General features: G+C 42.2%; 1 protein-coding gene across 16 annotated transcripts in view; it reads left to right on the top strand.

The window, feature by feature from the left end:
* Positions 1-12,319, top strand: part of cacna1c (calcium channel, voltage-dependent, L type, alpha 1C subunit) — a 181,172-nt gene that overhangs the window by 163,311 nt on the left and 5,542 nt on the right. For 13 of the 16 annotated variants that reach the window (XM_058417795.1, XM_058417785.1, XM_058417801.1 and 10 more), the window contains 3 exons: positions 4,087-4,209; positions 4,306-4,424; positions 4,528-4,625. The exons of 1 other annotated variant lie outside the window; for it this stretch is intronic. In XM_058417795.1, coding sequence (XP_058273778.1) covers positions 4,087-4,209; positions 4,306-4,424; positions 4,528-4,625 — 340 coding nt within the window. Of the gene's footprint in view, positions 1-4,086; positions 4,210-4,305; positions 4,471-4,527; positions 4,626-9,401; positions 9,455-12,319 lie in introns of all 16 variants that reach the window. 2 more of the 16 variants (XM_058417797.1, XM_058417798.1) reach the window with 2 other exon arrangements.

Genomic DNA, 12,319 nt, shown 5'->3' on the forward strand with positions numbered 1-12,319 from the left:
TTTTAATCTCCTCTAGGTAGGCCGTCTCATCGTTATTGGAGATCGGGCCCACCACCACAGTATCGTCCGCAAACTTCACGATGTTGGTGGAGCTGGAAGTGGCCACACAGTCAAAGGTGTACAGAGAGTACAGCAGGGAGCTCAGAACACAACCCTGGGGGGCTCCAGTGCTGAGGGTGAGTGAGGGTGAGACATGGTTGCCAACCCGTACTGCCTGAGGTCTGTCTCGCAGGAAGTTGGAGATCCACTGACACAGGGATGGGCTAAGGCCCGGGATCTCCAGCTTAGTGGCGAGTATGGAGGGAATTATGGTGTTAAATGCTGAACTGTAGTTGACAAACAGCATTTTGACATAATTCCCCCTTCTGCTGTCCAGATGGCTCAGGGCTGCATGATGGAGGTGTGCGATGGCGTCCTCTGTAGATCGGTTGGGACGGTACGCGAACTGTAGCGGGTCCAAGGTGTCAGGTAGGGAAGAAGTGATGAAGTCTCTGATGAGTCTTTCGAAGCACTTCATCACCACTGAGGTCAGGGCCACTGGACGGTAGTCGTTCAGGCAGGCGGGCTGGGGTTTCTTGGGGACAGGAACAATGGTGGACCGTTTGAAGCACGTTGGGATTTTAGACTGTTCCAGGGAGAGGTTGAAAATCTCAGTGAACACAGGAGCAAGCTGGTCAGCACAGGCCTTCAGGACCCGACCCGTGATGCCATCTGGTCCTGCTGCCTTCCTGGTGTTCACTCTCCTGAATGCCTTCCTCACGTCGTGCTCCGAGATGATGAACGCCGTTGGCGCTCTGAGCTGCAGCCTCGAAGCGAGCATAAAAGGTGTTTAGCTCGTCTGCCAGAGAAGTGTCTGCATTCACCGATCTGGAAGATGGTGTTTTGTAGTCCGTCATAGACCTTAGTCCCTGCCACAGACTCCTAGAGCCACTTTGCTGAAATTGTGACTCTAGTTTTTGTCCATAGCACTGCTTTGCCTCCTTCACCACTCTGCGCACGCTGTAGGATGCAGCTTTATACTCGTCCATGTTTCCTCTGGCGAGCCCCTTGTTGTACGCAGCGGAGTGGGATCTCAGAGCATCGCGGACGGATTTATCCACCCACGGCTTCTGATTGGGGAAAGTCTTGATGATAGTCTTGTGAACTGTGTCATCCGCTAGTTTCCTGATGAATCCCACAACCGCTTCCGTAAACATGTTGAAGTCATCAGAGCTGTGCCGGAACATGTCCCAGTCTGCGTCCTCCAGAGCGTCCTGCAGAGCATCCTCCGATTGGTCCGTCCAGCGTAAGACCTCCCTCCGAGCCGGAACTACCTGCTTGAGCTTTTGTTTATATTTTGGCATGAGGAAGATGGCGGCATGGTCGGATTTCCCAAACAGTGGGCGAGATTGTGCCTTGTAGCCGTCTTTGACTGTAGTGTAGCAGTGGTCTAGTGTCCTTTCACCCCTGGTGGGGCAGCTGATGTGTTGGCAAAAGTTTGGCGCTGTGCGTTTGAGGTTGGCACTATTAAAGTCCCCCGCCACAATAAGCACAGTGTCCCGGTGCTGAGTCTGGTGTTGTGTGAGTGCTTCATGCAGCTTGCATAAAGCAGTGTCCGTGTCTGCCTGAGGTGGAATATAAACGGCGCTGACTATGACTGATGTAAATTCCCGAGGAAGATAAAAAGGACGACATTTGATGGTCAGTAGTTCCAGGTTGGGTGTGCAGGAGCGTGTGAGAGGAACAATGCTCGCGCTGTCGCACCAGCTGCTGTTCACCATTAAACACACGCTGCCTCCTCTCGACTTCCCCGACTCCAATGTTCTGTCCATGCGGTGAACTGAGAAAAACTCAGCCGGCTGGATGGCATGGTCCGGCACCACTGGGTTCAGCCATGTCTCGGTGAAGCAGAGGAGATTGCAGTCCCGAATGTCTCTCTGGAACTTTACCCTGGCCCTTAGGTCATCAAGTTTGTTCTCCAGCGACTGGATGTTGGCGAGCAGGATGCTAGGCAGAGGTGTGCGGTGTGCATGGGCTCTCAGCCTGTTCCTGATGCCGGCTCGTTTCCCTCGGGGCCCCTGCTTCGGGTCGCGTCCTTTGTTCTCCCTCAGGATCTCACTCAGCCAGCTTGGATCTGGGGTCAAAAACGTCGAATTGTGAGTACATTGTACACCAATAGAAATAAGAGTATCTCTATTGTAACGAATGTACTCCATGATGGAGAATTAGCCGGTATTACTGTACTGAAACTTAATTTAAAACACAAAAACAAAGAAAAAGTTGTAGGAGCAGTCGTGAAGGCAGCCGACCTCACCGGCGCCATCTTGAATTCACTCATGGTTAGTGTTTGGCTGAAGCCATTTATTTTCAGTCAACTGTGTTTACTCTTTTTAAATCATAATGGCAACAGAATGTCATTGACCCTGATCAAAAGTTTACATACCCCAGTTCTTAATCCTGTGTATTGCCTCCTTTAACATCAATGACAGCTTGAAGTCTTTTGTGGTAGTTGTGGATGAGGCTCTTTATCTTCTCAGATGGTAAAGCTGCCCATTCTTCTTGGCAAAAAGCCTCCAGTTCCTGTAAATTCTTGGGCTGTCTTGCATGAACTGCACGTCTGAGATCTCCCCAGAGTGGCTCAATGATATTGAGGTCAGGAGACTGAGATGGCCTCTCCAGAACCTTCAGTTTATTCTGCTGTAGCCAATGACAGGTTGACTTGGCCTTGTGTTTTGGATCATTGTCATGTTGGAATGTCCAAGTACGTCCCATGCGCAGCTTTCGGGCTGATGAGTGCAAATTTTCCTCCAGTATTTTTTGATAACATACTGCATTCATCTTGCCATCAATTTTGACCAAATTTCCTGTGCCTTTGTAGCTCACAAATCCCCAAAACATCAGCGATCCACCTCCGTGTTTCACAGTAGGAATGGTGTACCTTTCATCATAGGCCTTGTTGACTCCTCTCCAAATGTAGTGTTTATGGTTGTGGCCAAAAAGTTCAATTTTGGTGTCATCACTCCAAATGACTTTGTGCCAGAAGGTTTGAGGCTTGTCTCTGTGCTGTTTGGTGTATTGTAAGCGGGATATTTTGTGGCATTTACGTAGTAATGGCTTTCTTCTGGCAACTCAACCATGCAGCCCATCTTTCTTCAAGTGCCTCCGTGTTGTGCATCTTGAAACACCCACACCACATGTTTTCAGAGAGTCCTGTATTTCACCTGAAGTTGGTTGTGGGTTTTCTTTGCATCCCGAACAATTTTCCTGGCAGTTGTGGCTGAAATTTTAGTTGGTCTACCTGGTCTCAATTCCTTGGATATCTTTTTATATCCCTTACCTGTTTTATACAGTTCAACTACCTTTTCCCACAGATTCTTTGACAATTCTTTTGCTTTCCCCATGACTCAGAATCCAGAAACGTCAGTGCAGCACTGGATGAAAGATGCAAGGGTCTGTCAGGAGTCCAGAAACTCATTGACCTTTTATACACACACTAATTACAAGCAAACAGATCACAGGTGAGGATGGTTACCTTTAATAGCCATTCAAACCCGTTTGTGTCAACTTGTGTGCATGTTATCAGGCCAAAATCACCAGGGTATGTAAACTTTTGATCAGGGTCATTGGGTAGTTTCTGTTGTCATTATGATTTAAAAAGAGTAAACACAGTTGTTTGACAATAAATGGCTTCAGCCAACCATGAGTGAAAGAAAAGTTTTTGTGTTATCATTCATATTCTCTGAAAAATAGCCAAGAAATCATAAATTCTGCCAGGTATGTAAACTTATGAGCACAACTGTATATTGTATAAACTTGGTAAGTACAACTTGGTTCTAACTTGGTAAAATAAAAAATCATGTACATACACTGTAGATTTACTATGTTGTACTTGGGCTTTACTGAAAACTATTAATGAATAAATGTCAAAACAATTTTAAAAGGTTTAATGTTTGATTAATTTATGAATATTAGTTACATACTAACATGAAGACAGAATGAAGCAATTGTCCATCCACCAAGTATCATTGTATTACACTGGGGACTGAAGTGGATATTTAAAACAGCCTTACTTAATATGGAATATTTTCTGCTTGTGTGTATGTTCAGCTCAGATTCAGGTGAATGCCTTTTCCCAGTAATTTCTCGGAGAGAGGCAGCTAAAGATGAAATAAATGACAACATGGATATAGACACTGAACGCCATCAAGAGCAGGACATGCTCTCCACTATGTAACAATTTTCACAATATTTTTAATTATTAATTCTTATTATTCTCAAATGCTTTTTACAGAAATCAGTATTATCCTGTGCATATGTATGTGGCAGGTTGGTGTTGCAGAATGACGAGTGTAAGCAGTTATCTGTGATGGAAGAGACAGATGGGGGTGGGGACAGAAGACCATGTCAGTTTCCCCAACAAACTGTTCTCCATACAACTGCACTAAGTAATATTGTGCCCATATGAACAAATGAATAGACATCAATCATCAGGTTTGTTGTCATAAAATTTAATAATATAAACTTTATCCCTGCCTCACTCTCTCACAGGTCGACGATCTTCCTTTCATCTAGAGTGTCTTAGCAGACAAAGCAAGACTGAAACTTTACATACAACAGCTTTGCCTCTGCACTTTGTCCAGCATCAGGTGAAACACATACCAAAATTACAAGTTCACATACTGAAAGTACAAGTTCAAATTTAATCTCAAACTCAAATGTTTTCAGTGTACAGAGAAAACTGAAAGAATTGGCCTTGGAGGGAAATTTAGATAACTTTTTGAGGGATTGTGTTACAAAACAGTTTTGTGGCTCTAGTCCATTCTGCAGTGACTATGCTCCATCCCATGAAAAGTTACCTTTTGACAAGAAATCTGGTACATGGTAAGAACAGTACCACTGTATGGATCAAAATCAAGAGATATTTGTATTTAAATAATTTTTTAAACTGAAGCGGATGTTTTGTCATCTGCTGACAGTTTTCTGGATTTACTCTTGTTTTGATTACTCTTTTGTGCTGTTGCATCATGGACGTTCTTTTGTGGGTTTTTTTTGGATTCTTACCTATTGTTGCCGATCTTGCCCATTGTTGCCAATTGTTGTTTGATTGTGCTTGCTGTTTTGGATCTGTTTGCTATGCCAATAAACTCTAAAATAAACTCTAATAAAAGCTAGTTGATCATACTCCTGTTGCTCCTGAGACACAAAATACTTCACCTACCATGAATCCAGTGGAGATTTCACAGCTTCATGCTCCCATCCCTCACTAGAGGGGAAATTTTGGCAGCCTACCATGAGCAGCTCACAAGTTACAAGCTACCAATGTGACATTTTCTTCATTCATCAACCTGAGGCCTACAGGGAGGAGTCTACAAGTGCAAACTTTTATATCACCAGTCAAGCATTGGATTGGGCCTTTGCAGTGTGGGACAGCAATATTCAGATGCATGGCTCATTCACTTACTTTTCCCAATTGATCTGTGATGTCTTTGAGTATCTGGCGGGGGAAGTGATGCATCATATCATCTGCTACACCTACACCAGGGCTCCAAATTGGCCATCGATTTTGCTGTAAAATTCAGGACCCTCACAGCACAGTGCGGTTGAAATGACATGGCCCTGCACATATTTTTCCAGGAGGGGCTAAATCCAACACTGCAGGCAGAAATGCCATGGATAAGAATATGTGCCTTTCCCAGTACATCACACTGGCCATCCATTTGGATAATCTGCTCCACAGCCAACATGCCCTTTCTAACACAGCAGCCACCCCAGAACTGTTGCAACTGGGCAAAATTAGGATGTCTACCAAAAAAGACATAGAAGCCAGGTCAATGCACCACCAAGCTGGGCCTGAATATTTCTCATTTCAGTCTAGTGTTACCTGGCCAACTACATTATCCCAATGAGGTGAATTGTTTCTCAGCTCTATAGGATTCCAGTTTGACAAGCAAGTTAATCCATGGTGGAAGAACTAGGGTGACCCACTGTCCCCTTTGCCACACCATTGAAAATCACAGCTATGAACAACCAACCCATAGGAAATGGCCTGTGCATACAACCTTATCTGGATAAGGGAGGGAGGTGAATGGAAAACAGCCTTCCACACCACAAGGGAGCACTATGATTTTGAAGTAATGCTGTATGGCTTAATCAATGAGATCAGTATTCCAGGCATTTGTTAATGAAATCTTCAGGAATCTACTCCATCATTGTATCATTGCTCATATACTTGGCATACTGATATTCCAAGTCTAAAGAGGCCCACATTGACCAAGTATGCATGGTTCTATTTCGACTGTTACATAAACTTTACTTGAAAGTGGAGAAATGTGAAGTTCTCCAGGACTCCATAACATTCCTAGGGTACATCATTAGCGAGCAGGGAGTGGAGATGGGTCAAGCAAGGTATGGGCCAGAACGGAATGGCCCACACCCTTCAGTATTAAGGACATTAAATGATTTTTGGCTTTGCTAATTTTTACAGGTGCTTCATACAGAGCTAAAGCTTGGTGGCTTCACTTACCACACTCCTACATGGGAAACCCAAAAAGCTTGGCACAACCAGCCATTGAGTGCTTCAAACAAAGCTTCACAATTGCACCCATTCTCCACCACCCAGACCCAAGCATTCCCTTAATAATTGAAGTCGATGCATACGGACGCATCAGGACTGTAGCAATGACATGGCGACCCTGCCAAACTCTTCCCATGCACCTTCATCACAAGAAAATTAACTTGCTGGGCCTGGTGCCAGAACTGGTTAATGCCAGAACATACATCAAGTTCGATGGACCCTGATTTCTATCCGCTTTAATTTCATGGTCACATGGTGGCCAAGAACCAAGAACAGCAAAGTGGATGCCCTCTCATCATCCTCCATATCAGCCTGATCAGTTGGTTTGGCTATTGACTGCTGTGGAAGTTTTGAGAAAATAGCACACTGGCAGGCACAGGCAAGAGTAAAAAGGTTCACAATTCACAGTTCTGTTCCTCTAATATTTTGCGCAAACAACCTCTGGTCAATTTCAAGTCACAAACAATTTCTAATCACACACAAAAGGTCAGAACTTCACAAACAACTTATCCTTGTAAAAGTTTTCCATCAGATGACCAAGAACCTTAAACTAAAGCTGTCAACTCAGAAACTCTAGATTCATCAGATCATTCAAGATCCTACAACAAATTAGTCCAGTTACTTACCACCTCCAGCTCCCCACAAGTTACCGCCTCTCCCCATCCTTTTATGGTTCACTCCTCAAGCCTGCCCACACTACCCACAGCACAGAAAATTCTGCCCTTGGACCCCTACTGCTTATGGACATCCATGGGTCACCAGCTTATGTGGTCCGTGCCTTGCTGGACTCCACTTGCAGTAAGGGCCATCTCCAGTATCTAGTAGACTGGGAGGGATACGGCCCTTAGGAAAGATCCTGGGTAGACACTAACGACTTTCTGGACCACTCTCTCATGTCTGACCTTCAACAAATCCACCCTGACAGACCTGTGCCACGACCTCGGGGCAGTCCTATAAAAGAACAATGCCTGCAGTTCCTCTCCAATCCACCAGAGGCAGTCACCATTGATTTGAACACTTCTGGCTCATTTCCTGCCAATGGGAACATTTAAACTGGTGTTTAACACATCGGGAAGTATTGTTAGTTCTTACTACATACCAAGCCATGCAAATGGTTTCTTGCCATTGCCTTGCTGTGTATAACAATTGTTGTTTTGGATTACATTTTTGTACTGTTGCATCGCAGACCGTCTTTTGTGTTATTTGTTTGTTTTTTTTGTCTGTTCGCTTGTGATTTTACCTGCTGTTATGGATCTGTTGGCTGTGCTAATAAACTTTCTTAATGGATTCTACTTCTGCTGCTAATGCAACTTCATTGCACAACAAAACTGGTTCCCTTGGCCTTTACTGACGATGTGACTGCTGACAAAAGCAGCAGAAAGAATTCTGAAGTAAACAGGGCTAAATTATCAGTCAGCCATATGCTTCAAAACACATTGGATGACACTTCACAGTGCATTTTTTTTAAGGCAAAGTAGAATGTTCAAATTTCCTAATCTGAATAAAAATAAATTATAAAATGAAAAAATTTCACTAGCTTTTATTTAACATGTAGCTCTATGTACTGCATGTGCATCTGGAAGATTGAAACTGACATCCAAAACACCTGTCACTCAGGGTGTCCAAATGTCATGATGTTAAACTGAATACTTAGTGATCTCATACAAGGAAATGCTAAACACATGAAATTTGGAAGACTGGTATGCAAAACATATGTTTTTTTTTTGTTGTTGTTTTTTTTTACGTTTAAATATAGTGTGAAAGCTTTTAAACTGTAAACAGTAAACTGTAACCGAAAACCATTCATGTTAATACTTGATAATGTTTTAGAACAGTGCCTAAGTATGCAATCTGAGACACAGTGCTAGTTTGTTTAATCAGTCATTAAGAAGAAAAACATGAGTTATTTTTTATGTTGTGAACTTAAGATTACAAAAGATTTTAATTTTTTTTTCATGATATCAAAATTCACAGTTAAGGAATATATATATATATATTTTTTATATAATTTGTACACTGTTGTCAGTAGTACCTCCCCAATATTTATACTTTACAAAGATCACATTAATTCTACATTAAATGACCACCTAATTAAAACTAGAAAATTGGATATTAGTTTAATTACATTTATTATAATCTGAAATGAATGTTCTGAATGAAAAAAAGAGAAAAACATTGCCACCTGTGGACTTTACAGACTGCATTGTTCCTAAACTACCAGAGTATGGTGTAAACCTGGAAACCCTATTGATACCAGGTTTTCTCAGTGAAGTACACTCTGTATATGCAATACCTTTACAGGGTATATACTATAAGTTTCCCATAGCATATTTTTAGTAGAGATTGGTTTGATGGAAAGATGAATGTCTGGTCTGCATTGGAAGCCTGGATTTTTTTCAATTTTCCCAGATAATTAAAGGCAAAATAAATATCTGTTGACAGTATCACTAATTGAACATTATAATGTTAAATCAATTTTGCTTATCAAATTATAGTATAGAGAAATTTAAATTCAAAGCTTTGTGACTGGCTCTTAGTTGTCAATGCTGAAAATTAGTGAATCAATGGCAACTTGAGGCACAAGATATATGAAAAATACTGTATATGTTGTATATCCTCTGGAAAGGAAAAAAAATACAAACTTTTTTTCTGGGCATAATTGTGACTTACTTGCTCTGCTTACTCTTATGCCTGCTTACTTATTCTTCAATGAAATTGGACAGTGACCTAAATTGTTTGGCACCTCATCAATTTCAATAAGAATTATGAAACCTTACCTAGCATAATGACTATAGTAATACTTGAAGCTCGTATTCATTCACTTTTTTCTGACACTGTGTTGTTGCAGTGGGGTGTGATGCAGACAGCAGACATGGTTGCTCAACCTCCTACAAATAAGAAGTAAGCACTTTTGCTGCATTTTTGCAACAAGAAACAGTTTTAGCTGGTCTCTCCGCTAGAAAATCCAGTTCCTCTATTCATGTTGACTGACCTACCAGTTCATCCATTCATGTTGGCTCTATCATGAAGAGTGTTCCCAAAGGGTCCACATGTGTACACTCTGTTATCAATTGACCAAAACAAAAATCCTTATATTTGGACTAAAAGTCAACAATGACTCAAATAAGTGAATCTCAAACTTAAAACTATTTAACAATTCTAATTAATTATAATTATTTGTTACAAACTTGGTTATTATGACACCTTTGATATGCAGTCTCCAAAAGATCCTGAGATAAACTTACTTGGCAGCCTGGAATGTAAGAAAATTGAGTGGAATGTTGTGTGAAGGACTGCCAGGACACCTATTGTTACTCAAGATGTTAATGGCCAGGAGAGTTTATAAGCTGTGCATGTGAGTATAGAGGAGAGTTTATCAGCTGTGCATGTGAGTTCACATCGTGGCAGCACTGTTCCCTTTTGGGGGAACTCAACACTGCGTAATAGCTTGACGGTATGTAAACACCCTTTGTGGAAGTGGTGTCTAAATCTTTGTGTAAACACATGCCTGGCTATTGGAGGTGACATATTGATGTGTGTCAGCAAGAGCATAAAAGGGCATCTACTTCACATACATCCAGCTTCTTTATCTTCAGGAAGCAATCTGTGTAATTTTGTGTAAATTGTCTGTCTTCTTATCTGTCTTTAGTCACTGCAATAGAAAGATGTATAAAAACAGTGTTAAGGTGTCCCAATACAAGAGATGTGTGCCACCATGCCCCTATTATCTCACAAAGGATGGAACACATGCTCTTTGTGTTGTTTGTTTGGTAGCGGAGTACGCATGGTCAGTTCTCCAGGGAGCCGGTTGAGTGCATTGCGAGAGATTTCCTGTCAATAAGCTCTGTCCCTGCTTGGCTTTTTTTTTTTCAAGCTAAGCTCCTCTACCTTATTGCCGGATCCCATGTCTGCCATGACTTCAGGCAGTGTGCTACCTCTGTGCTGAAATCTACCATTTTTCCCTGGCCTTCACACAGAGCTGTCTAGGTCTTGGAATAGCCCATACTTGGCTTGCCTTTTTACTCCTGCCATGTCCAACTAGTCAGTGATAGTGGGCCTTCATGAGCATGGGTATGTGGTACTGCCTAGGATTGAAGAGATGCTTGCAAGCTATCATCTGCCTTCCAAAGACAAGCATAGCAGCAGATCAGGTTGGTGCATCTCTGTGCACTACGGTTTCTGAGAGCAGTCCCCCATGGGCAGGTCAGTCTACATTGTTCCATGTAACCATAGCTGAACTTCCCTCAAGCTTTCAAAGGGCTCCTCTGCCTACCCTACCACCAACGGCGCTTGGATCTCGGCTTGTTTGGCGGACATATTGCTCATTTCGGTTTCTCATGTACAACTTCAGCAGAAGACAGGCTGCTCAGGTTCTTGTTCAGTCTCTAGTCATTTAGAGACTGGACTACTGCAGCTCTCTAACGGCAGGTCTACCTCTGAATGCAAATTTGTCGACTGGAGCTGTGTGACTTGTCAATGCAGTTGTGCAACTTGTTTTCAACCTGCCTGTCCACTGCTACACACTCTCGAATGGCTTCCGGTGACTGCATCAGATTCAAAACACTGATGCTTGCACAAAGCCAAGAATGGACCAGCTTCCTCTTACCTTAAAGCTCTTATTACTCCTCGCACTATACCACTCTCTCTCCAATCTAGTATCACTGCTCAACTGGTCCCACCATTTTTCAGAGTAAAAGGTATACGTCAAGACTGTACACCGAGGTGGTAGCCGTTCCCATATCTGAACAGCTTACTCACTGGCCATCTTCAAACAACAGATGAAGACCTACCTCTTTCTGAAACATATAAACTAACCCTTTTTCCCCTATTTGTTTTGTGTATTGTTGTATGTATTTTAGAAAAAGTCCTTAAAACAGTTTTTAGGCTTATGGTATTTTTGTTAGTCGCTCTGGAAAAGGGCGTCTGCCAAATGCCAGAAATTTAAATGTATTGTAAATGTAAATTCAGGTCCAAAGACAGGTTTGCCATGAAAGAAGATGGCAGCAAGACATCAAGTGCTTGCCCATATGAGGTGCTTTGGACTAAACCCCAGGAGTGTGCTTTCTCCCTCTCAGATTACCACTTTTCTTGGGGAAATATGGGATTTGACTGATGCAGGCAAGTTTGTTTCCCACTTGTGTAGAGCCAATTCTGACTGCTCTGAGTGACAGCATTCTAGACTAACACCACTCTATCTCTCAGATGCAGTGGTTATTAGGGCCAGCATGCCAAACCTTGAAGCAGATAAAACAAAGCATAAGCTTCCTATACAAAATTCCAGTATATTAGGGATGTAAACAGATATGTTAATAAATTATTTGGATTGAACAAATGTCCTAAACAAATATAAATACAGATACAAACATTATATGGAATTCTGGTGGGAAAGGCAGATGTGCAAGGAGGTTGAAGGGATGGTAGATTTGAATCTTTCATAAAAGTTGCACTGGGACACAACATTTAAAAAAAAAATAGTCACATATGCATTTAGTTTTTTTTTTACTGGGAGTTGCCAGGTTTCAGGAAAATTCCCACCACAAGTACAACTCAGAAACACTGAAGATGAGTCTGAATCTGAGATCAAAACATGAAAAAGAGACGACAGATCACATTTTTAGCTTCCATTTCATAGATTTTTTAAACACCTTAGACCATGACATACTTGGTTGTATTTTGGAGTGGCTTGGTTATATTTCCCTCTTTCCTCAGCTTCAAAATGGCTTGCTTTTCTTCCATAGACAGCTCTATGGTCTTCATGTTGCTAGA

Source organism: Hemibagrus wyckioides, linkage group LG19 (assembly GCF_019097595.1).
Source record: "Hemibagrus wyckioides isolate EC202008001 linkage group LG19, SWU_Hwy_1.0, whole genome shotgun sequence".
NCBI classification, from domain to species: Eukaryota; Metazoa; Chordata; class Actinopteri; order Siluriformes; family Bagridae; genus Hemibagrus; species Hemibagrus wyckioides.